Below are 27,149 nucleotides of genomic sequence, written 5' to 3' on the forward strand. Positions count from 1 at the left end.
TGGGGAGAGAATGTGGGAGAGGAAGAAAGAATGAGAGTCAGAGAGGGAGAGAGAGTGAGAGAGGGAGAGGGAATGAGTGAGAGAGGGAGAGAGAATGAGAGTGAGGGGTGGAGAGAGAGGGAGAGAGAATGACAGTGAGGAAGGGAGAGAGAGTGACAGAGTGAGCGTGAGAGAGGGAGAGGGAGAGAAGGTGAGAGAGAGAGTGAGAGAGGGTGAGAGAGGGGAGAGAGTGCGAGAGAGAGAGACAGAGAGAGTGAGAGTGAGAGAGGGAGGGGGAGGGAGAGAGTGCGAGAGAGAGAGACAGAGAGAGTGAGAGAGAGAGAGAGAGAGAGAGAGAGAGAGAGAGAGAGAGAGAGAGAGAGAGAGAGAGAGAGACAGACAGACAGACAGACAGACAGACAGACAGACAGACAGACAGACAGAGACAGAGACAGAGAGTCAGAGAGAGCATTTAAGAAAAGTTTCCCAGGCAGAGTCCATATCAGTAGCTGCAGAGATGGAAATTCAATCCTTTTCCAGAGAGGACAGTTTGCAGTCCTTCCCAATTGGTCTTTTAACAGCCGAATGGTGTGGCTTCAATTTCACTCCATAAAAATAGGAACAGCAGATATTGGAAGAAAAGTTGGTCTTCACCAGGTCGACGAGCTGGGACGTACCATTCGCGTACATCTCGCTTGGAAACTTCACAGATTGGGTGGGTCCCGTCTGATCATATCATGCCTTACCTACAGTACTGTGTCTAATTGTTGCTGTGTCAGCTCCTACCCAACAGTCACATGCTGGCAATTGTAATCGAAATGCAAATTATCTCGGAAGGAAATGCCATGGGAAGGAAGAAAATGCAGCTGTGTGGAAGAGGCATTTTGGAAGGTCAGGAAAGGGATTTACACATTTTAAATTGTGATTTAAAATTTTTGAGTAATAATATGGAGAGTTGGGGTGGGGGTGGGGGGGGCAAGGGCATTTGTGAATTACTTCTTATTTACATTTATATTTTTTCATTTTTTGAGTTGTAAAGGGGAGAATGATAATAAAGGATGATCATGACGGGAGGAAAGGTAAAAAGGAGAGAAAGAGATAAAATGTGCTGCTTAAGACGCACAAGCATGCAACCTCTCCATAGGTTACACAAACACAAACTCAAAATTGATACAATGTGACTAAAGTACATATGAGAAAGATGTGAACATATTCACATCAGGATAAAGAGTACAGGGGACAAAGGACATCAGTTACACAAGAAACATCCTATATGGTACATTAGCTTTTGAATGGGTTCTCGCAGAGCCAAGAAAGCAGTATGTGCTCACGGAGAAACCGCAACTGGAAAAATGATGTACAACCAGAATAGTATTGCCATTAAATGTGGCCTCGGTTAGTCCGGTGAAAGGAGGAAGACACCTTTTTCACCCTCTTACCTGCATTGTTTCTTATTCATGTCGATCACCTGTTACCCTGTTAATTTCAGATAATTCATATAATTATAACTTATATTCATGCATATGTGGCAGATTGTGTTCCAAGTTGTGGACGAGTTGTGAGTTATGACAAAATTTCGATTTACTTCCATGAGTTCTGCAATAAATTTCATCTTTTCCAGTCCTTTTTTTCCCCCCTCAAATCGAAGCATACATGCCTGACGTCTTAACGATGAGACTGAAGGGGATCAAAGTAATTTATCCTCCAGAAGAAAATCAGGGCAGAAGAGCCTGTGGTACAATCCATGATTAGATGCATTCTGGAATTTTATGCTTGGTGATATTCTTCACAACATTTATTAATTCTAAAGTAAGCAAGTTTAATTCGTTTAAAAGCAACTCAAAAGCTCGCATTTATTGTTGTGCATTGGTCATGAAATGCTGTTTTATTATCGCGAAGAGTAAAAGCCACTGTTTAATCATTTCATTCATTGTGCATAACATTTAGCCAGTTGATATGAAGATGTCCTAACAAGGTTATATTTCCAGGATTACGAGCAAAGAGCCCCTCCTTTCGGATGGGAGCAAGAGGAGGCAGCACTGGGAGTATGTGTTTACTATAGCGCCGCTGTAAAACAGACAAACAAACAACATCTTCCCTCTCAGGGATAGTGTAGGGTAATTGGTTCTGACTGTGGTTGCTGGTTACATAATTGATGGGAGTGCGGCTGTGCCGCTGATGCAGTGCCTCCTGTTTCCAGTAAGCTGGTACTTATTTTGCTGACCAGGGAAGGATGATGGGCTAGGTCAACTCACCTGGTATTATTTAACAGAACCACAGGGGATCCATCTCAAAACCCCAAGATTTCCTTGGGTGGAGCCACCTTAACCGTTAAGCGAACACCAGGCTGAGGTGATAGATAGGATTTCGGAATAGATAGATGAAACAGATTGATGGAAAGCACTGGGGCTGATTTCACAGAGTGAGTCGGTATTTTTAGTAAAGTCTTTTGTGCAGTACAATCATGTGCAATCCACGCTGAGGAAACATCAAGTGGAAATTACAGGCATGACAGTCTCAATCACGATGTACAATGAAGTGAACATCAGTTCCAAGTTTGTGAATTGCAAATGAGGGTCCACCCAATTCCATCACTGGACTCAGCATTTCTGGTGCCATTGCATGATTTACTAAATTATTGCTGTCTTTATGCCAGCACATCCAGATTTATTGGCGATGGTAATATCAGGAAACATTTTCCCGAATAAGAGCGCTGCGTGCATTTCTGCTTCAAATGGCAGATTGTGTTCTGAGACGTAACTTGTGAATAGCACCTCAGCATGAGTCAATCTGTCTTCAAACATATCTGAAGCAAATGATGAAGTGATAAACTGGCACTCCTTGACCATCTTTGACAGCTTTTGATGTTCATTCCCGTTGAGGTGACTCTCTCCATCTCTCTTGCTTTGGTACACCCTTACAAAACCAGTGTTACACACCTCAAATATTCAAACAAAGAGTTGCAGTAAAATAATAATTTATGAACAAAACAAAAAATGGTACATGAGACAACCATATGAAATTTATGAAAAACTGCTAAACATGAAGAGTACTTTTCATCTTGCTGTTGTTAGATTTCAAAGATGCAATGTCCTACTTTTGAAGAAATATCCTAAATTGACCCCAAACAAAGTGGTATTTACCATACACAATGCCGTCTTACTATCATTGTTTACCGGTTGGATGCAAGGCCATAAATTTGACACTTCTTGCTGGAATCTAGTGGATGAATGAACACTTTTCCGCTTTTTTGGTGGAGTTGGCAGCAAATTGGATCTTTTGTCACTAAAAATTGAAGTCATGACTATCGGAAAAACAAATAAAGAAGTCACAGAGTGAGAGGTACAACGCCGATTGTACAGTGGTAATACACAGCGTTCACCATTGCAATAGTCCTGAAAGCTCGTTCTGATTGGCTGTTGTGTGATGCTTATGGAATAATCCACTGATAGGCCGGATCCGGTTCCGGATCTTCACCAAAATCGAAAAATTCGTCCTTGTCGCACACACTGCCTGTCCACCGAACGTCGTCCAAATCCTTCCACAACTTTTTGAGATACCGTGCCACATATCGTTTTTGGCCCCATGTCTCAATGGTAAAGAATCACTTTGAAAATTATAGGATCCGGCTCCAGATTTGCATCTTCACCAAAATCCTATCAATTTGTCCTTGTCACACTCCCAGTCTGTCCACAAAGTTTTGTCTGAATCGTTCCATAACTTTTTGAGATATCCTGCTGACAAATAAACAGACAGGGGTGAAAACATAACTGGAGAGTTAATGATACATCTGACCCCACCCACACAGTCATGATAAAAAGTACATGGGAAGTGTCTTAAACTCTGCTTTTGTGTTTCCGCCCACAATTTTTATTTCCTACGAGCTGTGATTGTTGCCTGAATCTCAATATTCCCTAATGGTGAGAGCGTAAGTGGCAAATTTGATTGTTCGAGACGGCGTTAAAATGGCATAATATTTTGTCCAATGCTAAACTAGAGGTTTTTCGAAGCACCAACCAGGTGATTTGTGTTCTACATTGTTCGAGTATATAAGTCAATTGAAATCTTCTTCTTGCATGGGGCAGCTTAGCTGCCGGGGTAGCTATCATTTCTTGGAAGCGCAACTGTGTCGCTGATGCAGTGCCCCTCTACCAGTACACACTGGTACTCATTTCGCCGACCTCGGAAGGATGACAGGCTGAGTCAACCCCCTGGTGTATTAATTCAGCGGCCAACGGGGCTTCAACTCAGGACCCTAGGATCCCAAGCCGCCACCCTAACCACTAAGCCAACACCAGGCTATTCAATTGAAATAAAATAAGTTTTAACGCCTGTAGAAAAAAACAAAAATTCTGCAAATTGCCTGCCGTTGATGCCTTTCACACCACCTTTTTAACATGTTAAATTAGTTATTTGTGCCTGTTGTTTGTGTCCTTCATAACATCCCTAAAAACAGTAAGTTTCCTGTTTGAAATGACTTTCAATATTGTTTTTCTACTGGATTTGTGTGTTCTTGGCCAGGCTTCCTGCTCTTGTGAGACTCATTTGAGTTTGATGTTATGTTTTCTCATCTTCCTCTTTCCCTGTTCATTATTCATTCCCATGCTTGTTGCACTGCTGTCCTAATTGCCAGTTCACTGCCTTTCCCCCCTTTCACCTCGCTCTTCCATGATCCTCAATCTTGTAGGAAAAAAAACAGACAATTGCCTTACTTCCAGTTGCACGTTTTTTCACAGTACGTAATGTCTTGGATAGATGGTAAAATTTCAAACAGTTAATTTTATGGAAGGCAATTAAACACAACAGTTGTAAGAAGACAAAATTATACACATCCAAAATCTGAACTGTGCACTTAACGAATGATTGTGCAATGATCATTAAAGGAGATTTTCATTTTGTAAGATACAGTACATCATGAATATACAATCATCGAGCTGAATTTTTCACTCCAAAATGTGCACTGTAAATGTACCATCGTTTTTGTCTAGATGTGATCCATTCTGCTGTTCTGTATTACCTAAAAAATATTAAAACAAATGTGGTCAAACAGCAAGAACAATAACAATAGCAACAACAACAACAGCAACAGGATGCATTAGACCACGATAAATTGCGTAAGAGTTCTTTTCAACAACGTATTTCACTTTGAAGAAGTGAAGAGACTTGCAAGAGCAGCATGGGCAGTATTTGGAAAATAGAAAAATGTCAAACTGTCCTTGTGTCAGAAAGGAATGTTTACAATCAATGTTTTTTCTGTGCCAATGGTGTATTACAGTGAAACAAATGGTGTCTAACAAAGATGGAGCAAAAATTGATCACCACACAAAGAACATTGCAGAGATATTGTCTTGACATAACCAAAAGGGATAATAAGACAAGCGAATGGAACAGACGGAAAACAAAAATCCTTGACATTCAGGTCCCATTCAAAAAACTGAAATGGAACTGTATTGGACACATAGCAAGAACGACAGACAACTGGTGGACAATAAGAATCACAAACAGACAACTTATAAAAGGCTCTGGAAGAAGCAGACATGGACCAAAGATCAGCTGGAGAGATGAAATTGAAATATTTATGGGAGTACAATGGCCTCAGACTCCATTTAATAGAACAGAATGGACCATGTTGAGGGAGGCCCGTGTTGAGTGGACCAAATAAGCTGGTTAAGTTATTAAAGTCGTCAACAGATTAAGGGAAGAGCTAAGTCACAGAGATGGGAAGATTAACTCAATGAGAGCAATGTGGTCATGGGAGGAGGGGAATGAGGGGGGGGGGGGAAATGGCAGTCATGGGACATACAAATTATCACGGCTGGGAAAAGAGGGGTCAGAATCGTAAAGGTGAGCAAAAAGCTTCAACTGAGAGATCAAAGTTTTGCACTCTTGTATTAATAGGTGTCGATTCAAAATAGTTGTTTTCACCGAGCATGTGATTTCCAAGTTACATTATGCACTGTTATTGCCTCGAGTCACCCAATCGTTGTCTCGCTCAATTGTCAGAGCATGCATACACCATGTATTGAGCAGCAAAGTGAGGAACTCCTGTTTTCATTTTCACATGATTCAAGGATTAGGTTGATAGATTAGAAAAAATTGAAACGAAAAACATTTGGACTTCACTAACTCCGCCCAGTGAGGTGGACGGAGGTTATGCTTTCATTCGTCTGTCTGTCTGTTTGTTTGTTATGGTTGTGGATGGATTCGGATGAAATCTCAAAAAGTTGTGGACGGATTCAGATGAAGTTTGGTGGCCCAGTTGGGTGTGTGACAAGGCCAAATTGATTAGATTTTGATGTATATCCGGATCCGGATTAGGATACTGTAATTTTTTAAGTGATTCTTCACAATTGAGTTACACGATATCTCAAAAAGTTATGGACGGATTCGGACAAAACTTGGTGGATGAGTTGGTTGGGTGGCAAGAACAAGCCGATTAAATTTTAGTTCAGGTCCGAATCCAGATCCGGACTATCAGTGTGATACAAAATGTAAACTAATCAACCTGGCAAAGGTGTGCGCTCTACTGAGTGACCTTACAGTTTGGAGTGCATTCACCACTTGATTTTCAAACAATACAAAAGGTAAAATCGATCATTTTCCAACTTGTGTGATATTTTATTTTGAAATTAAAATACCAGCTTTAACAGATGAGGAAGTGATGTTTATTTAAAGTGAGTTAATGAATAGAAGCATGTGAAATGTTTGGGAGGGAGATGAGCAAATGATAGAGTACAAGGGGTACAAGGACTGATGCTGGATTTAATCATCTTGTTTGCAGTGGGGGTAAAAGGAACAATCTGCAGTGTGCTTCTATCATGTTATTATTTTGTAAACATAATTCGAGGTTTTATGGGTAATAAGGCATCAAATCTGAAAAAGTGGAAAAAATTTCACAAGAAATTTCATGTGATTTCACAAGAAAAATTATATCACTAGAAATTAATTCATGATAGATCATCCGCAAACAACTCATAATTGTGAGTACACTGATTGAAATTACCAAATCTGTTGTCAAACCTGTACTATGGGACTTGGAGTAAAGCTACATATACAGTTTGAAATCACTACTGATAAGTATCCTTTCTGCCGTTAATAATAATTGATGATGGATCAGCAGTAAAACTGTTTTGTGAACCAAGATCAGAAAACCTTTAGCAAGACAGAATACAAAAACATTATATACTTTAATACCGAGTTGGGACGTTCTCGTGCGATTTTGTGGAGTTATCAGGGCATCTCAACCTTCACAAACATTTACATTGTCAGTGTCACATTGACAAAAACATGGTGAAGCTGTGCATGATACCATTTACAAAACGATCTGACATGAAATGGCAGTGTATTTGCCAACTTTAGTCTTCTTCTGAGCGGACCGCCATCGTCTATACTCGAGAACAGCGTTTCTCAACCATTTTACCCATTTGGAACCCTTGAAATAGATTTCATGTCTCAGGGAACCCCTGCATAAAAATTATTATATACCATTATTAATATCTCGCTCTTTTATATTTTTATCGTAGTTCACGTGGTAAATATAATATATTTTTTTCGATATATATGGTAAATATAATATATCAGCCACTCAATGATACACGAATCTGCCGCATACAGGACATCCACTAACCAGTGAGGGCGGTTTCACACTGGCGCCATATAGACATCGTTAAATACATTCCCTATGGTTGTTATAATTGTAAATAATACAAGAGGTTGAAGCCTCTATTATAATAACCAAGGACTTTCCAACAATATGCCGTACGTGTATAGTAAAATTACAAATATTAAATCAAACAAAAACTACTCAAAAATACATTAGCCTATTTATTACTGTTTCTCGAAAAACCCCTTGCGACCTCTTGCGGAACCCTAGGGTTCCGGGAACCCCGGTTGAGAAACACTGCTCTAGAAGGTAAAAATGTACCACTTGTCATGATCCACATCATCACTTCGCGTTGCATTCCCGTTTCTCCCAATACGCACTCCAAAATTTTGCTCATTTGAGGTGAGACATCTCTGAACCCGTCGGAGATGGATACCCCTGCTCGTATAAATTATTGTGGAGTTTATAAAAAAGTATAATTTGTCTAATTTTGTATTAATTGATCAATCGCAGTTCGAAAGACAGTTTTGATTGTGTTTAAAGGGGAATCCAAATGTAAAAACTTTTTTTTTCTGAAAACCATTGAGAATCATTAATCAAGGTCCAATTTGAAGGGGGACAAAAAATTGAAGTTGAGGCCATATTGATCCGAACGGCGGCTTTACATCGAGAAACAGTGCATGTCAAGCTCCGATTCAAATACTGATTCCTCCATCATTAGTAACTCTGATGGTTCTCAGAATATTGAAACTGATATTTGGGATTTTGAAGAAACTATTGGAGACAAAATTAGTGATGGAAACGCTTTCGGGGGGAATTGTGGAGCCGTGTCATTTCGAGCCTTGTGCGAGTGATTCAGAGGAAGAAGGCGGAAGTGTTCATGAATTATGAAAATGCTGGTCACATGATCATTTCAGCTCTGTAGGGTTTGAATTTCCATTGAATTGTTGGTTTATAAGGGAGTGATTTTGTATTAATTAATAAATCGGTTTATAAGTTACTCCAGCAGAAATAGCCGTCCATCACCCGACAGCACGGGCACCCCCCCAAGCAGACTGAGACACCGTGGACAAAATGGGTGACAAATGCTTTGTCCCGCCATCACAGGCTGTATGTTACGGGATTATCCCATTTCATACCTTTCCCGGATGCTATTTGTGTCCATACCATGTCTCACTGTCATGTCCGTGTCTCTCCTCAGTGGAGGAGGGTGGAAGGGGTGTGGGGTGGGGTGGAATGGTGGTGGGTATTGTTGGGGTGATGATTGTGGAGGAATGGTGGAGGGGGAGGGTGTGGTATGGTAGTGGGTATTGTGGACGGGGTGTGTGTGATGGTAGTGGGTATTGTGGGGGTGATGGTTGATGGGGGATTGTAGGGGGATGTTAGAGGGGTGGGTGGACCCAGAAAGTTTTAGTGTCCTCGGTCAAATCTTCTCCGAGGTGTAGATGATGATGTACATACTACTTTCTCTTCACTATAAATAGATGGTGGTTCATTTGATTTGTATAAATTTGTGTTTATAATAGATAATTACTTTCAGGTGCTCTTGTGGTAACTTCCGGGCAATGGCAACAAGTGTTTGATGCACTGCTCTAATCGCCCGTGTTAATCAAGTAAAGACTAGAGAGTTTATAGAACACCGTACCCCACACAGTCTTGAGAAAAAGGACAAGGGAAAGGTCTTTTAAACTCTTGCTTTGTGTTTCCAAGCACAATGTATATTTCCTATGAGCCACCATTTTGTCTGAATTTCAATACTCCTCAACGCTGTGAGCATGAGCGGCAAATTTGATTGGTCGAGATGGCGTAAAATGGCATCATCTTTTGTCAAAGTACTGTGAAACTGAAGGTTTTTGGAAGTGCCAAGAAAGTGATTAGTGTTCAACAATGTTCAAGCATATAATTCAACTGAAATGAAATAACAGTTGTAATGGCTGAATCAAAGAAGAAAAAAAAGAAAGACCTTTTTTGGAAGCTTACCGCCATTGATGTACCCTCTATTACACCACCTTATTCAACATGTCAAATTAGTTATTCGTGCCTGTTGTTTGTGTCCTTTATGACATCCCTAAAAGCAGTGAGTTTTCTGGTTGGAATGACTTCCAATTTTGTTTGACTGACAGACAGGCAGACAGAGTAAAACAATTACCTTACTCCTCTGTGTGCATGCGTGTTCAGGACGAATTCCGCACAATTTGCCAAATTCAGAGCCAAACTACTGCTAAACTGCAGGTTCGTTTTCTGATTCATGTTCCTATTCATGTTCCACAGTACGGTATTCAAAATAGAAAATTCATTTGAAAAAAATTATATCTCTAAATATTGAGGATCAAGGTCATGTATGGTCCAAACAAAATATGGACATCATTGGATTGTGGGCCAACAATAAGTCATGGGCGATCGCCAAGAGTAAGCCTCCCCCTTACAGGGGAGATTTACCCTTGGCATTACTTTGTGATTGCAGATATATATATATATATATATATATATATATATATATATATATATATATATATATATATATATATATATATATATATATATATATATTTTTTTTTTTTGAAGTGATTCTTCACCATTGAGAGATAGGGACAAAAATGATAACGAGCATGATAGCTCCAAACGTTGTGGATGGATTATGACAAAACTTGGTGGATAAGTTGGGTAAGTGACAAGAACAAGCCGATTCGATTTTGGTTCAGGTCCGGATGCAGAACCAGCCTATCGGTTGGATACAAAATGTAAACTGTTCAGCCTGGTGGTGATATGCACTCTACTGATTGCCGTTCTAGTTCATTCTTTACTCTTTCCATTCTCAATACCTTCCAATTGAAATACCAATCCTCATAATGGAATTAATTTGCTTCTTACTTTAAAAGCTTTTTATACCATTTCAAATAATGCACAACTGCTGCCTTGTGTGTTCTTCATGGAAATTTTTTTTGCAAAAGCACTCAAAGGAATAATGTGAGACCATATTGTTCTGGTTGATCATCATCTCATTTTTCTCAATCTGATGAATAAGCTTATCAAAAATCAAAGTCCCTGGAGAATTGAAATTTTGATTATTTAATGACTCATTTTGTTAATTGAATGAAAAAGACATTCGTCATACAACGTATAAATGAAAATATGTTAATTATGTTGATTTATAGTTGAAGTTCTTCCAATCACTGCCTCCTGGTTAAACTTACAAAATCCAGGCCGACTGCATATATCAATTCTTTTATTCCTCACATCTCCCGTCAATGGAGAAGCTGTTCTTCTCCCTCTTACCTCCAGGGCTTCAAGCAAGCAGTGCACCACCATCTCGTCATTCCCAATTCTGAGCCATGATCTTTATGACCCTCATTAACCTTTCCAAACCGAACCATCATACTTGATAATATCAGTGTTTCCTTCCTTCCTCCTTTGCTGTAAGTTAATTCCCTTAATATTTATCCCACTGTCAGTTCTACCTTGCTCTTCCATGAGCCTCGTTGCTGCAAAAGAAAAAAAAAAAGCCAGAATTTTCTTTTTTGAAAGCGTGTTCCACAATTTTGCGAACTTTAACTTGCAGGGTGCTGCAAATATATGGCCTTGACTTGTGATTATAAAACGCAGTACTGTATGTGGATTCTTTTTTGAGTGAAATTATTTTTATAGTATTGTTGGTAACTACTACTTATTTTAATGGCCCCAATTATTGCAACCTTCTAATGTGGTTGGCCAAAGAAACTTTTTGGCCTAAATCTTTGACAAACTGCCTGGCCAATCCTGACATTCAACTGAAGGCGGCAGAATTTTGGAATTTGGTCAAAGTGTTGGCAATAACTCACCTATTCTTCATAAAAGACACTGTGAGATCTTTTACACCCACTAATGACCAGAGCTAGTAGACAGTTCCTCTGGTTTAATGCCCTTCTGATAGATGGTACACACATTGATGCCTCGCCCAACTTGCAAAGCACCAGAACGACAGTTTTTATAGCTGGACCGATATTCAAACCGAGGCTACATCACCCAGAGATGAGTGCACACACCTGTAGGCTGTTCTACCAGTCCAGATTATATTTAAACCACCCTCTCTAAAAATGTTGTCGACTCGACTCACAAATAACTTGTCCTTAGGGGCAGGTTAACTCCTCCACTTCTCTGATGTTTATGGCATATTTTATTATGACTTTTACTACCGGCTTCCACCAGTTGACGCTGTACTGTAATGCACATTTCCATACAGAGAATTGGGTCCCCCCCCCCAACACCCCAAACTCCAGGGCTATGAATTTTTGGGTGCATTAATTTAATTTTTTTTTTGGCAAATCAATCTTCATGATGTTTGTGATGCTCAACGTCTATGTTAATATTAAATGTTAATAATGTTATTATTAAAACATGCAATTGACATGGCAGTTCTGACTTCCTAGAGTATGAATTTTCTTGAGCAATGAAAAGCTTTTCTGGACACCTCAAGCACAACCACCAAACCAGTTTTCAACTCATTTCGTCCAGCGGTTCAGGAGTGCATAGAAGTCAAACAAACACACAAACAGTGTGATATTATCATATGACAATTCCCCACTTCTATGATGACTATGGTTTTCATTCAGAGAATAGAAATACTGGCTTCCACAAGGTTGCGCTAAACAATACACATTTACATGGAGAGAATTGGGTCTTGGATCTTGACTGTTCAAACCCCGGCCGAGTCAGAGTGCCCCGGTAAGTGACGGCACTTCCCCCAGGCTCAGTGGCTGTGTTTGTCTCGTCTCATAGTTCTGTATTGTGTTGTGTATGTTTGTCTGTATGTCCACTTGTGTTTGTGGCAGCTCTAATATGAGCTTTAGATCATGTTAAAAAAAAACACACAAACAAACAAACAAATCGACACTTCTCAAATTATATATAGTATGATAACTATGGTAACATCCATCATCTCCTTCACCCCTCAGACGTTACTCGCATACACCTTTTCCAATCTATAAGCTTCCTCAGCAGTCATCTTTCAAAGCTGTTGCTATTTTTATGCATTGTTTGAAAGTGATATTTATTGATGTGGCCTATGCTTGAAAAAAGCTTGGTGGCTTAACGACTAAACAGTTAAGGCCAAAATAACATCAGTTGGCTTAACAGAGACTGCGATCCTTCCGCATAAATGAGCTTGTCATCCAGTCCAGTATCTTGTGTCGGAGTAGCGACTCATCCAGGATTGTAACCCTGAGACAATGAAACTCCTCGGCAGCCTTTTGCACCTGATTATGCGAGTAGGATTATCCATTCATCCATAAGCTTGATGGATCAGCTGACCATTTTCCATATCTGAAATGCCTTGAAAAATGTATCTTTCCCCTTTTATTGATAAATTTTATTGGTTTTATAATTGGTTATAATCCTTGCACTTTTCACACAAAAACTAGAATATAATTAGCTTGTTCGGCAGTTTTAATCCTTGTACAGTACAGGTTATGTGCTTCTCATTTATTTGAACATGTTAGAGGGTTCTATGAATATACTGGTGGGGTATGCTTCCACATTGTAAGCAATAATGAACCGTACTTCCCCAAGGTCTCGGGTCGCTCACCTGCATTTGATTTTTCATTTACTTATTTTAATTTATTTCTATTTTCATTTACGGATGCTTTCCGATAGTTTTGTGGTTTTTTCCCGGTGGATCGGCTTCGATGTCTAGTGGCACACAAAATTACCGTACTTCCCCATTGGCTCGGGTCACTCACCTGCATTTTTTTCATTTATTTATATTTTCATTTATGGATGTTGTGCGACAATTCTGTGATTTATCTTGGTGTATCGGCTTTGATGTCCATCAGCACACAACATTTCAGCTTTCTACGTCACCTGGAAGGTACCTGTCTTTAATATCAGTCAGTGAGTGAGTCTGGTTAGAAAGAGCTTTATATATTAGATGTGTATTAAACACCTGCATTGCAAAATCTATTTTCTGAAAATGAATATTTCCATCCCCTTATCTTTCACAACAAATGAAATCCAGGCTTTTCTTTTCTGTCATTGAAACAATTTTATGAAGTTCTTTAGCATATCAAATTGGTGGTTACCTTATTTATGAATTGGCATATAAGTGAATCACAATATACATGCATGTTGACAGTGCAGGTGGTTGTTGTTTTTTATTGTGCCTCATCACCAAATGCTTTTTAACATCCCCAATAATACTTGCGTCTATAAAAATGAGTGCGGTAGTTGCACACGCATGAGCAGCCAAACTTGGTCAACAGAGAGACTGCATGCTGCACACAGCATGCTGGGAATAAACTCCAGGCTTGCTGGGATTGTCATTTGCTGCCTAGGCAACACGAGCCTTGACATTGGACTGCTAGTTGAGTGAGCTAATCTGCTTTCCTGCCTCCTGGCGCGAGACAAAACATGTGCCGTGATTAATGTGCAGCCACGTTCTTTGTTTGCAAAACCGCTGACCATAATTATAGAAATTGAGCTTAAAGCTTTATGTAAAAATCTTCAGTAAAATGAAAGGTGAACAATGGTTATCTTCCAAATTGAGATCCCTATGATGTCAACACTGAACTCTGCAATGCAGGGAAAAATGTTCTGAATATTTATTTATTGTATAGGAAATAAGCACAATAGGTGAAAGGGAGAGATTCAGAGTGGAGGTAGTCAACACTATTAGCATTTTCTCAAAGCCATGCAATGGTCATGCGTGGCAAAGCACAAAATGAATTTTTGACAGGACTATGAATATTGAATGCAGGACCTACTCCTCGAGTGATTTTGGCTGTGAAGATGACCTAAAAATAAAATATAAAACTCCTGTCTGTCAAATCCTGCCATCCATAGAAAATTTCCACCAACCGCATGAATAGGTTTCTTGCAAAAGCCACGCAATCAGATCGCCCATCTAGTTTGTGGTTGTCATTATTATTTTTCCACATAAGCATCACTGCACACAGTAATGAGGCATTATGAAGGGTACAGGTGTGAATACAGTATAAGACTCTTAATTGGAGTAATGTAAATTGAATTATGTCAGAAAATAGACTGAAAAACTCACAATTGCTCTCATTTACACTCATTTACAAGTTACTCTCATTTATGCTCATTTACAATTTACTCTCATTTACAAGTCACTCATATACAAGTTACTCTCATTTATAACTTACTCTCATTTATGCTCATTTACAAGTTATTCTCATTTACAAGTCACAAATTTACATGGTATTCTCATTTACACTCATTTACTCTCATTTACATGTCACTAATTTACACGTTATTCTCATTTACAATTACTCTCATTTACAAGTTACTCTCGTTTACACTCATTTACAAGTTACTCTAATTTACACTCATTTACAAGTTGCTCTCATTTGCACCCACTTACAAGTTACTCTCATTTACACTCATTTAGAAATTTAAGTCTGTTTTGAAGTCACATTTTGCTTTGTTGAAAAATCTCCAGTGACGGGAAAAGCAAGAAAAGATACCAGTTCGCAAACTCGATTGGAAAAGTTTAAGTTCATCTTTCAATTTAAATTATTTCACAGACTTTAAAAAAGGTTAATTGTGTTGCACCAAAAAAAAATCCGGCCTTTTCCATTTGAGACCAATTGGTCATTGTCGTCCTGTTTGCCAAAAATTGCTATATTGGTCACTTTGGCCTCAATTTTCCTCAAAATGGCATCTGAGGCCACGGCCACACAGCCAATGTTAATTCTCACACAGAATAATATCTGTACCCCTAGAATGGAGTTTGTAGCTTTAAAAAGGCCTGCTAATTATATTTTCTTTTTACATGATTATACAGTACCTTGCTAACTTTCTGTAAAAGCTTTTATTTTATAACCACTTTTTATGCAATGTCTCAGCTCAAGGAGGAACTAGACCAGAGAACACATCAGTAGAAGTGGGAGGGGTTGGGGGGGTTTTTTTTTTTTTTGCACATCAACCCTGCACATCAACAGCAGGGTTGAGTGACGAAATAGAGGGAAACTTGGAAAATAAGGGATGTGGGGAAGAATGAGGGCAAGGGCTGGTAACGGTGGGGGGCGGGGGGGTGGTGAACAAGATGGATACAGCTGGTAGGGTTAGGGTTAGGGTTTCACATATATATATATATATATATATATATATATATATATAAAATTAAGTGGACATGGGAGTAAGCATGTTGATACCTCCATCACTTTGTTCTGTACAAAGTTAATGTACAAACGTATTTAGATCTAGATCAGAAAATTAAATGATCAATATATTCATTTCCTTTGAAGATGAAAAACATGGGTGTGGTTAATACACTAAAAAAAGTCTTTTTTGTTTTAATATTTTTGAGGGTGAAAACAGTGGTGCAGTTAATACATGTCCACGGTTTATAGACCGGAAAATACGGTAAATGAAAATAAATGAAAGGTGAGCAACCCGAGACAATGGGGCAGCACGGTTTTTATGCTTACACGATGTGTAAGCAACACCCCGCTCGTATATGTAACCTTGTAAGCTTTATTCACTGATGCAATATACCACGCTCTTCACAGAGCGTTGGTTCAGCCATTGAAGCATTCTCTTGGGAAGGGTTACAATCATGGTTGAGTCGCCATTCTGACACAGATTATGGGGTCAAGGAATTTGTAATTTTGTCAGGGTGCTGGTGATAACTCGCTTTCTCTTTATGAAAGACACCATTGGATGTTTTTTGTCGACAAAGTAATGGTGGCAGACAGGATACCACTTTTAACATCCATCCAAGGAATAGTGCACACATTCATGTGTCACCTTAAATGTAAAACACAATTAGGATGACGGTTTATAACTGGCCCGAAATTCAGACCCAGGCTACACAGCTCAAGGCGAGTGTTCACACATCGAGGCATTCCTGCGAGCCCAATAACTTTTACGACAACAATCTCAATATACCATTGCTGGAGGATTGCCAGATTCTATTCCTGTGTTCTCTGGTTATACAGATGGTAAAGGCTCCAACACAACAGCAAGGCAACAACAAGAGTTTCAAAAAAAACAGCAAAGAATGGATATGGCATGAAAAAATGAGGATGCATTGAGAAGAAAACGCCTCAGAGAATGGTGGTTAACTTGCGGTGATGATGTAACTTTGATCAACTGTTTGTGTGCAACCCAATAAGGCTGAGTTGTGGGTGGGGGAAAAGTTACAGATTTTGGTGCAAGCCAACATATTTTCAGAAGGGTTGTGAGGAGCAAGCGAACAAAATCACAAAACCGGCTGTCTCTTATACAATCACATCATTGTAAATCACCTCCCTCCCCCCCCCCCCCACTCCAAAGAAACAACTTCGCAGGACATCTTAAATGCACATGATCTTACATGAAACAGCCAGCTTAACATTTCCTCTGAAAGACTGTGTGCTTCACAATACAGTATTGCCTGCAAGCAACATACCACATCTACTGTTTATTTTTGGAATTCGATTTGATAAAAAAAATATTGAAATCGTGAAGGCGATGAACAGTGATAACTTTTCACTCGTCAACCTCCTATCTGAGAGATGCCTTTTTGTTGGAGAAATCAAGTTATTTTCATCACGTTTCTCTTCATTTAGTTATAAATTTCAATGCCCGAGTATCACGTTCTGAATGAATATCAACATTATTATGGTGATTATCATTTTCCTATTACAAGCATAGCTGGAGATCTTTGCCGAATTTGTTTCCCAGCCTCCTCCTCATTATAGCTCAATCTGTGTGTAGCAAACCTAGGGAGACATGGGGATTACAATTTCTTTCAAAATTATCCACAAGGAGAGGTAATCTTTCGGGCCCACCTTTTCCTATTAACTTAGGGAATGTGATCAACTTTCAGTGGTATATCAGTCGCAGCACAGAGAAAAGCATTTAACGAGATAAGCACCTTTACCGAGCTGTACAATCTTGACTGTAAGCGAGTGTTTCCTAATGGAAAAAGATAATGGAATGTAAATTATTGTGCTAATTTAGGGGTGAGCAAGTTGTTAAATTTCAATCAAAAATAATGGCAGATGTTGATTCATAAACTACAGTAAAATGGGCCATTTTCTTTCAAAAGAAAACCTATAAAATCCTTCCCTGAATAAGTTATACATTTACGTGTAAATAGAGTTGATCTTTCAAAAGAGGCCATTGATTTTTTTTATATGCCAGTTTCAAATAACACCATCATTTATAACATTTTTTTAGCTGCCTTTATTGTTGCAGAATGCTAATCTAATTTCATTAACTAAACCGACACATGAATGATAAATTAGGACTAACTGAAATACTGTAGAAAATATTGAATTAGCAGATCTCCCTTACAGAATGGTCCATCATTGAGTCACCTTGTTAGTCAATTCAGGCTGCGATAAATAAATGTTAATATGGTTTTAGCATGTATTTTCAGAGATGAATGATAACTTGAAAGATGTAATGTCAACACTATACAGGAATTTAGTGAAGCCTCAAATAAAATATTGTGTGCAGTTTTTGTCACCACCCCTTTCAAATCCTTTGGAATTACCCTTTATAATTATCCATGAGAATAACCCTTTAGAATTACTCTTTAGAATTACTCTTTAGAACCCTTTAGAATTACCCTTTAGACCCAATTATAATTACCTTATAAAAAACTTTAGAACCCATTAGAATTCCCCAACTTTTTTTTAAAGGTAATTCTAGTGGGGCCTCAAGGGTAATTCTTCCAGTTCTGATTGACTTCTGCTTCTGGGTTTGGAGCGTCGGAAGGTTCTCTCAGGGGTCTCTGCCAACTTTCTCAAAGTTAAGTTTCCGGTCGATTTTTGTTCTGTTTTAATTGTTTATATTCGCTCCTACATGTTACTGTGTGTTCCTAGTTCGGTTTTGTTTCAAAAATCATGCTATTTTGTGAGTTTTCGTCGACCTTTTCTTACCAGGTTCCTTGAGACCTACCCATCCTTCCCCTCGAGGTGTACGATCGTTTTTATTTGTATTCTCTCCCTATTACCTTCAATTCCTACTTTCCCCACTTTCCCAACACCCCATCCCTCCCAACTAAACACTCTGATTCTTGTCTTAAATTCAAAAGAAAAAAAACCCCATAAAAATTACCTTCCTCCCTGCATACCAATGAGTTGTGATCCTTCTTCTTCTTCTTCTTCTTCTTCTTCTTCTTTTACTAATCCTTCCTCTTCTTCTTCTTCCTCCTTCTGCCAGCACACCATCTTTATTCTACTGGAGCTGACCCACTCTCGCCATTACCTTCACGATTTCTTCCTACAACCTTCCATTCCGAAATCTTACCTAATCTTCAAAAATCCATCAACAAATAATAATTCTCCTTGTATCCTTTCTATCCATACACTTCCTATAACCACGTGTCTCTCAACTCTTCCTGATAGTTTTCATCGATCCATCAGCCTCACTCTGCGTTTATAGTTCCAAATGCACCATATACCTCCACGATTTTACTTCAACCTTCCCTTTTCCAAATGATACGCAATCCTTATTTAAAATAAATTCACTTTTGACGAAACACCTCCCTTAGCCACGTGCTTCCCCCATAACTACGTGATCTGTTTCCACCAATGTGACCACTCCTACTTTTGCAATTTCCCAAGAATGCGCTTTCGAAAATCCCAAGAAATCCCAAAGCGCAGATTTCAGTACAACATTTCAGTATGATTCAGTACAACAAACAATTTATGCTCTCCAGCTTGTGTATTACGATATAATACATTCGCTGATTCCGCATACATCGTCTTAACTGTAAAATAGTCACAAATTTGAATATCATAAACCGCATGTACTAGCCTGGTTCCCCGGCTTGTAGGGTCAAGCCGGGGAACCAGCTACGCATGTACATGGAAAACAAGCGCTTCACGTTTTGATTTTTTTTCCATTGATATTTCTCTGGATACCACCAAGGATTGATTTTTTCACAAAGTATCGTTTTGATCCTTCTGTCAAGCGATTGCAAAAATCGAAAATTAATAGAATCAAGGCGCTCCCTCAAAGAGGTGCACCGGTACACAGCAAGCAGTGTCTAAGCTGAGTGTCTCATAACACCTGCTCTACTTTTTGCCAGGTCGGATAAACTGGTGTAGGTCTCAGATTAGGCACTCCTTAGCGAGCAGTGGCACGATCCAGAAACCCAACTGTTCTCAAGAAAGAGACTGGTCGATTTTACGATCTTCTGGATCGTAGAATCGAAGTCTCTTCGTTCTTGCAAGTTTGGTTCACATCCACGTACCGTTTGTGAAATCGTCCGTACATGACGTCTTCCACGATACACTTCGGGGGTTTCCAGGTATGACACGACGTACTGCTGTCGCGTGCTACGCACTGGCGTGCCAGGATCCGGTTCTGCACAGACGATGCGTGTAGATGATTTGTGTGAGGTGTTTTGATCATATTCACCTCCGAGAAAATGCGTTCCACGGAGGCTGAGGACTGTGGGCGCACAAGCAAGGCACACATGAATTTCCCGAGAACGAGGAACTTTGGAACTCCGTTTCCATCTTTGACCTGTTGGATATGATACCAGAATTGCGAGGGGTCCATGCTCACGTCCTTCAGCGTGTCTTTGTAATGCACCAGTGCTCTCCATTGATCGTCCAATACATCGAGGTCCTCTTCGCTGACTAGCTGCGGCATCTTAATGGCCAACGGAACGACGCTTTTAACGTGGTTGGTGGACAGGGCGTTTTCTGGGTCAATACACGGCAGATGTGTGAGAAGACTGTTGGGTGTCAAGTCGAAGCGCTTTCTGATTTCACAGCACAGCTGGACCAGATAACTTCGGCAGTCTTATCTGAAGTTCTTCTCCTTGTCCTGAAGTGGCGCCTTCTGCAGATCGGCTGTACATCGTCCGCCAACGTTCACTTCTTGCCATGATTTGAAGTTTGCGGTATTAATCGGGTCAATCTCGGCAAGGTCGGCACTTTGCATGACGCCTTCCCTCACGAACATACTCAGGATTTCTCTGTAACCGTCCCTTATCGACGCGAATACTCGATGTAAGCGGAAGGATTCTGACAGAAACTTCAAATTCAAGGTGTCGATTTTCGGCACGAAGTAGTTGAGAAACAACATCATGCGTTTCGTTCCACTGATAGTCATGGTTTTATATATCTGATGCGTGCTATCGATCTTGTCAACAGGAGACTGGGACTGGAAGAAGAGTATGAGCACGTCCCATTGCTCAATGATGCGAGCTATGACCGCGCCGCGAGAAAGCCACCTCGTTTGGGATAACTTCAGTATTTTGTGCCTTGGGCTTTGAAGCGCCTCCTGAATCAGATGAAATTTGTGCTGGCGCTTGCTGCTGCGGGAGAACTAGCCGCAAACGTCCTTTATCCAAGCCTCCAGCCATGACGGAAGTTTGTGGCTGGCAGCACTCGCACACAACGCCAAAGAATGGCAGATGCACCCAGTACAAATACGTGGGGAAGGTCTCTTTTCAGCTGAACTTGAAAACCACTCCGTGCCCCCATCATCGTAGAGCAGTTGGCGCTGGCGAAGGCCAGGATATTGTTCAGTGGAATGTCTCTGTCGTTCAACTCTCTCTTTACAGTGCCGTAAAGAGCTTTAGCGCTGCCGTCTTCGACCTCGAGTACGGCCAGTAGGGAATCGCAGACTTTACCCTGATGGTGGTATCGCACAACGATTGCCAGTACCTGTGATACAGAGATATCTGTACTTTCGTCTATGATCAGAGAAAACCAATTTTCTCGGAAGATTGTGGACACGTACTGCTTTTGGTCATGGGCGATTCCATGTTGTACGACGTATGATGCCTTTGTCCTCTTCATTTTCATGGTTGAGGCTATTTTACTGTCGGGGAACATGGATGCAAGGAGGTCAGAGAGGTGATCCATCTGTCGAAAGGGAACCCTGTGCTCGGCAACGTACCCAGCAAGTAGCGTTTCCGCTTTTGCCACTTTTTCAGTCAAATCTGATTCAGTCGACTTCTTTTTGAAGAACTGGTCAATGTTCACCGTCGCGGCTTTATCTGCGAGAGCCTTCGTGTGCTTGCTTGTGGCACCATGTTTCTTTAGAGCCGATTTGTTGGGATCTTTGAATTTGCAGTCGCAGACTGTGCACACTGTATTCATATCACGGCCCTGCCCTATCCACGGCTTTAAATCGCGATCTTTCAGCCATTCTTTGTTGAAGCTCATTAGATAGTACTTATGCTTCGGCTATTCGTCACCAGAGTCCGATAGTTCATCATTTCTGTCCATCATGCCCTTGCCAACTAGGGCCGAAAAACACAGAAAGTTTGAATTCGCAACTTCTAAGACAGAAAGCGAAACCCACACGGAGACGGCGAGGTGTTGCCACTCCATATTCAAAGATTCCTGTCGCGCGACTAGACTGGATCCGGGCCCACTGCTTTCCGCTGCTCTGCCCAGAGCGGAGAGGACGCAATGAGGCTGGTCCCCGTCTGTTTTCATCCACACGTTGTTTCGCTTGCCAGCTAGGCCTGTACCGATAATTTGCGCTGGTCAAGCAGCGGTCGAAATTTCCCACAAGTCCAAAAATCCGAAGATTCATTCTATTTTTTGAAGAAAATCCCAAGATCCCAAGACGAACTTCAAAATCCCAAGATCTTGGGAAAAATCCCAAGGAGTGGTCACGTTGGTTTCCACCCCCTGCGTTTACCGATCCAAATTCACCATTCACCTCACAATTTTTTCTACAACCTTGCCATGACCGAATCTGACGAAAACGCTCTCAAATAATAATAATAATAATAATAATAATAATAATAATAATAATAATAATAACGATCCCTTATAATGCTTCATCTTCCTCTTTCACACGTGTGGTAGTCTTTACTGTATCAAAATGCACTACTCTTCTACTATTTCAAGAGACTGCTCTCAATTCGACCTTTCCTTCATACCTTGTCTAAAAATCCAACTGTTACAACGTTTCTTCTCTCCATTCTCTTAATTCACCTTTATTGCATCCATCAAGAAATGTCTTTAATCACATCTCTGACCGAAAAAAAATTCAAACCCCAGTTTGCTATGAGTGTTTGCTTTCCATCAACCATTCTTTTTTTCCAACTTCAGTGCCATCTCACCCCTCTCACCCCTTCCTCTCAAAGCAACCATCACACTCTTCTCCCTCCGAGCTTCCCTCTCACCTTTCTCAAAAACACCTCCTCACCCTTCTCCCTCAACTCTCCACCCTCGCCCTTCTCCTCAACTCTCCACCCTCACCCTTCTCCCTCAACTCTCCCCACTCACCCTTCTCCCACCATTCATCCCCCTCACTCACTCTTCTCAGAGTTCCCCCCCGCTCACATCCACAAAGCTGCTTCCTTCCCCTGCCCTCTCACCTCCATCTCATCACTCCACCTCATCAAATCCTCAACTGCCTTCTGCCCCTCTCCCCCAGCACCACAGAGCCTTTTCTCCTCCTCATCCGGCCCCCTCCACGAGCTATTCCGCAATCCCCCCAACACTCTTTCAACAACTCTCCTTACCTCCCCCCCCTTCCTCCCTTGTCTTACCCTCCCCTCCGCTCCCATCCCCTGCACCCAAAGCCTCTTCCCCTCCCTCTTCATTAACAGTGTAGACCTCAAATATCCAGGGCCTTCACTCAAACCTTACAGATATTTCCATACAGGTTGCCACTGACAAACCAGACATAATCTGCTGAACAGAAACTTTCCTACCTCAAGACATCTCAAATTCCCAAGTATCTCTCCCTGGTTACTCCCACCTCCCATATGACAGACCTGAGCCTCAGCCTGGTGGAGGAGTTGCTCTCTTTATCAAAGACTCTATTCCTCACTCTCCATGCACTGCCCTCACTCCTCCACACCCCAGGAATACCTCTGGCTACAGATTCCCCTCCACTCCCACCTCATGTTTATATGTGTACTGTACCATCCACCACACAGTGATGACTCCATTTACACCTCACTATCTGAAAACATGGACCAACTTCTATATTCTCATCCAAACTCTCTCTTCCTCATATGTGGTGACTTCAATTGTCATCATGCCAGTTGGCTAGGTGTGGGTACCTCTCTCACCTGCTAGGGCGCTTCAGCAAAAGCTTTCTGCGACTCATTGGGACTGACTCAATCGGTCAATTTCCCGACCCGGATCTCAACCAATGGTACTCTATCTCTTCTGGATCTGATTTTGACAAATTTCCTTGAAAATATCTGCTGTTCTTCCTCGGCTCCAATCTGTTCTTCTGACCACATGCCTGTCAAAATAGACATCTCTCTGGCTGTTATCAGAGAACCACCTCAGCACCGTCGAGTCTGGCATTTCACTCAATCCGATGGGCAGGGTCTCCAACCAGCCATCAAACTTCTAGACTGGTCTCCCATCACTACTTTCTCCAACATCAACTCATCCTGGAAATTCTTTCAAAGAAACTTGCACACTCTCTCATGCACAGATTTATCCCCTCTCGTCTTCAGTTGTCCTACCCTTCCTCCTGAAACAACTTGCCTTTGCCTCATGAAAGGCAAACCCAACTGAGGGTAATCTCAGTTCCTTCCATAAAGCTCAGAAAAAGTGTGTATCTACTTTCAGGAGAGCCAGAAAACAACATCTTTCTAAGCTCAAGTCTGAACTCTCAAACCTCTCTCCCTCCTCCAAATCCTGGTGGTGTCTAATCAAATCTATTTCTGGTGTATGTTCCCACTCCATCCCCTCCTTGACCTCAAATGGCTGCACTGCTGATACCGTATGTGAAAAGGCTGAATGCCTAAACTCGATGTTTGCATCAAAATCTTGTGTCCAAAACTTGCTTTCTGTAATCTTCCTTTCTGTACCCATCTTAACCAGTCACCCAACTATCCCTGGACTCTGTGTCCTTTTCATCTGACAAAGTGGAGAGGTTACTGTCAAACCTCGACTCAGATTCTGCAACTGGTCCAGACGGCATCAGCCCACATGTCCTAAAAACGTGCTCCTCTGCTCTTGCTCATCCACTTTCTGTTCTATTCACCCTCTCATTTGCTCAAGGTCATCTGCTATCTGCTTGGAAATCAGCAAACATTACTGCCCTGCATAAAAAGGTGCAAAAACAGATGCTTGCAATTGCAGACCAATCAGCCTTCTCCCAATCATCAGCAAGGTTATGGAATCCATCATCGCTTCAGACAATAAATCCTTCCTCTTCTCCAATGGCTTGATTTCCGATCATCAATATGGATTCAGACCAGGTCACTTGACTCTCGATATGCTGCTTCTGCTCTCCCAACAATGGATGGTTGTCCTCAATGCCGGACATGAAATCAGAGCAATATCCCTCGACATATCCCGTGCTTTTGACACAGTCTGGCACCCTACCCTGTTCACCAAACTCTCTTCCTATGGTATCCAAGGTCATCTCCACTCATGGCTCACAGACTTCCTCTCCTGTCACAGTCAACGTGTGGCCCTAAATGGAGTTATTTCATCCCCTCTTCCTGTCCAGGCTGGAGTTCCTCAAGGCAGCGTTCTGGGCCCTGTTTTTTTTCTGGTTTTCGTCAATGATCTTTCTGATTCCCTGGAAAATTGTCTTTATCTCGTTGCTGATGACTCCACCCTCTGCCGTACCATCTGTCATCCCTCAGACCGGCAAGCAGCAGGTTCTTCAGTCACTGCAGATCTGGGTAAAATCACAAATTGATCCAACACGTGGAACTTGTCTTTCAATCCGGACAAATCTCACACTCTCAAATTGTCTCTCCGAAAGAACCATTTGGAACCCCCCCCCCCCCAATCGACTTTCTCAACAATCCTCTGGAAGAAGCCCTTTCTTTCAAGCTTCTGCGTCTCACTATCTGCCATGATCTTTGCTGGGAAAGCCACATTTCCAACCTAGCCTCCATAGCCAGTCGCTGACTGGGAATCATCCGTCGTGCAAAGTCCTTCCTCGGCCCACCTGAGCTCCTGACCACATACAAAGCTTTTGGCTGCAGCTTGAGGAAGTACTGCTCTTTCTTCTAGGCCGGTGCTCCTGCCTCCCACCTTTCTCGACTTCACGCTGTGAAAACAAAGGCATTTCGAATCATTGGCATCTCCCACAATGAGACTGAGTCTTTGGGCCTCTCACTCTCTCATTGCAGGCTGCTCGGTGGTCTTTCTATCTTCTACCATCTCCTCTCCTTTCTCCCCCCCCTGCTCTGTCTGCAATTTGTCCCCACCATATCTCCGCAGGGCCCTCAATGTCCGTCAACAACACCTTTCTTGTAAAACTATCAAAATCACGAATCACTGCTCACCTGCACTCTTTCATTCCTCTTTTTCCCCACCTTGGGAATAAATTCCCTCACTCTGTTCAATCCCATTCTTCCCTCCAGGCCTTCAAAACGGCTGTTCACCACCAACTCTTATCTTCCCCCATCCAAATTGTCGATCTTTTCCACCCCCATTAATCCACCAAAAACCCACCTCCTTCAAATTCCCTGCTTTCCTTCCTGAAAGTCCCTGTAATATCTATCTTGTATACCCCATGTTCCCCATCCTATCCCTCTCCCTTCCACAAATCTTCTCATATCTCTGTTCCCCACTGTTTTGTCCTTCCCACTCCCGCTCCTCTTGTGTCATGCACCCCCCCCCTTTACTGTGCATTGTGTGTAAACTCTCATTTGAGCCTTGACAAGGAAAACAAAACAAATTCGAAAGGATAATTCTAACGGGGTCTAAAGAGTAATTCTGAAGGGTGATTCTAAAGGGTAACTCTAAAGGGTAATTGACCTGATGTTGGCCTTGCAGTTGGGGTGGTGGTTTGGGATCCTCGGGTCCTGAGTTCAATCCCTGTTGGCTGCTGAATTAACACCAGGGGGTTGACTCAGCCTGTCATCGTTCTGAGGTTGGTGAAATGAGTACCAGTATAGCAGCCAAAAGGCTGCACATGAAGGAAGTGGTATTGATGGATTTATTCAAAATCTGGTATTGGTGTGGTGCAGGAATGATGGGCTGAATGGCTTCCTCCTGCACATAAAAAAATTCCCTTTAGCATTACCCTTTAGATCTGATTAGAAATACTTTTTAAAATACTTTAGAACCCATTAGAAATACCCTTTAGAATTGCCCATTAGATTTACCTTTTTTTAAGTTAGAACCCATGAGAATTACCTTTTAACAAAACTTTAGAACCCCTTCGAATTACCCATAAGCATTACCCTTTGGAATTACACTTTTGAATTTCCCTTAAGAAATACCCTTAAGAATTACACTTTCAAAATACCCATTAGAATTACGTTTTTGAATTACTCTTTCGAAATACCCTTTGGAATTACCCTTTCGAAATACCCTTTAGAATTACCCTTTAGAAATACCCATTAGAATTACGTTTTTGAATTGCCCTTTAGAATTACCCATGAGAATTACCCTGTGGAATTTCCCTTTAGAATTACCCATGAGCATTACCCTGTGGAATTTCCCTTTGGAAATACCCTTTGTAATTGCACTTTAGAATTAGCCTTTAGGATTACACTTTAGAATTACCTTTTAGAATTACCCTTGAGAATTACCTTTTAAAAAACTTTCGAACCTCTTAGAATTACCCTTTAGAATTACCCAAAATAATTAACCTTGAGAATTACCTTTTAAAAAACTTTTGAACCTCTTAGAATTACCCTTTAGAATTACCCTAAATAATTCCCCTT

At 41.1% G+C, this 27,149-nt stretch overlaps 2 protein-coding genes across 2 annotated transcripts in view; one reads left to right on the plus strand and one right to left on the minus strand.

Annotated features, from left to right (window-relative positions):
- Positions 1 to 20,170, minus strand: part of LOC147024396 (uncharacterized) — an 86,969-nt gene extending 66,799 nt beyond the window's left edge. Inside the window, 2 exon segments of the mRNA XM_085886919.1 lie at positions 17,442 to 17,476; positions 19,767 to 20,170. Coding sequence (XP_085743045.1) covers positions 17,442 to 17,476; positions 19,767 to 20,170 — 439 coding nt within the window.
- Positions 1 to 27,149, plus strand: part of LOC147024395 (transmembrane protein 178B-like) — a 312,790-nt gene that overhangs the window by 201,784 nt on the left and 83,857 nt on the right. The gene's annotated exons all lie outside the window — the stretch shown is intronic.

The sequence above is a fragment of the Eptatretus burgeri genome, chromosome 6 (assembly GCF_056783735.1).
Source record: "Eptatretus burgeri isolate ZD-2024b chromosome 6, Ebu_testis_v1, whole genome shotgun sequence".
NCBI classification, from domain to species: Eukaryota; Metazoa; Chordata; class Myxini; order Myxiniformes; family Myxinidae; genus Eptatretus; species Eptatretus burgeri.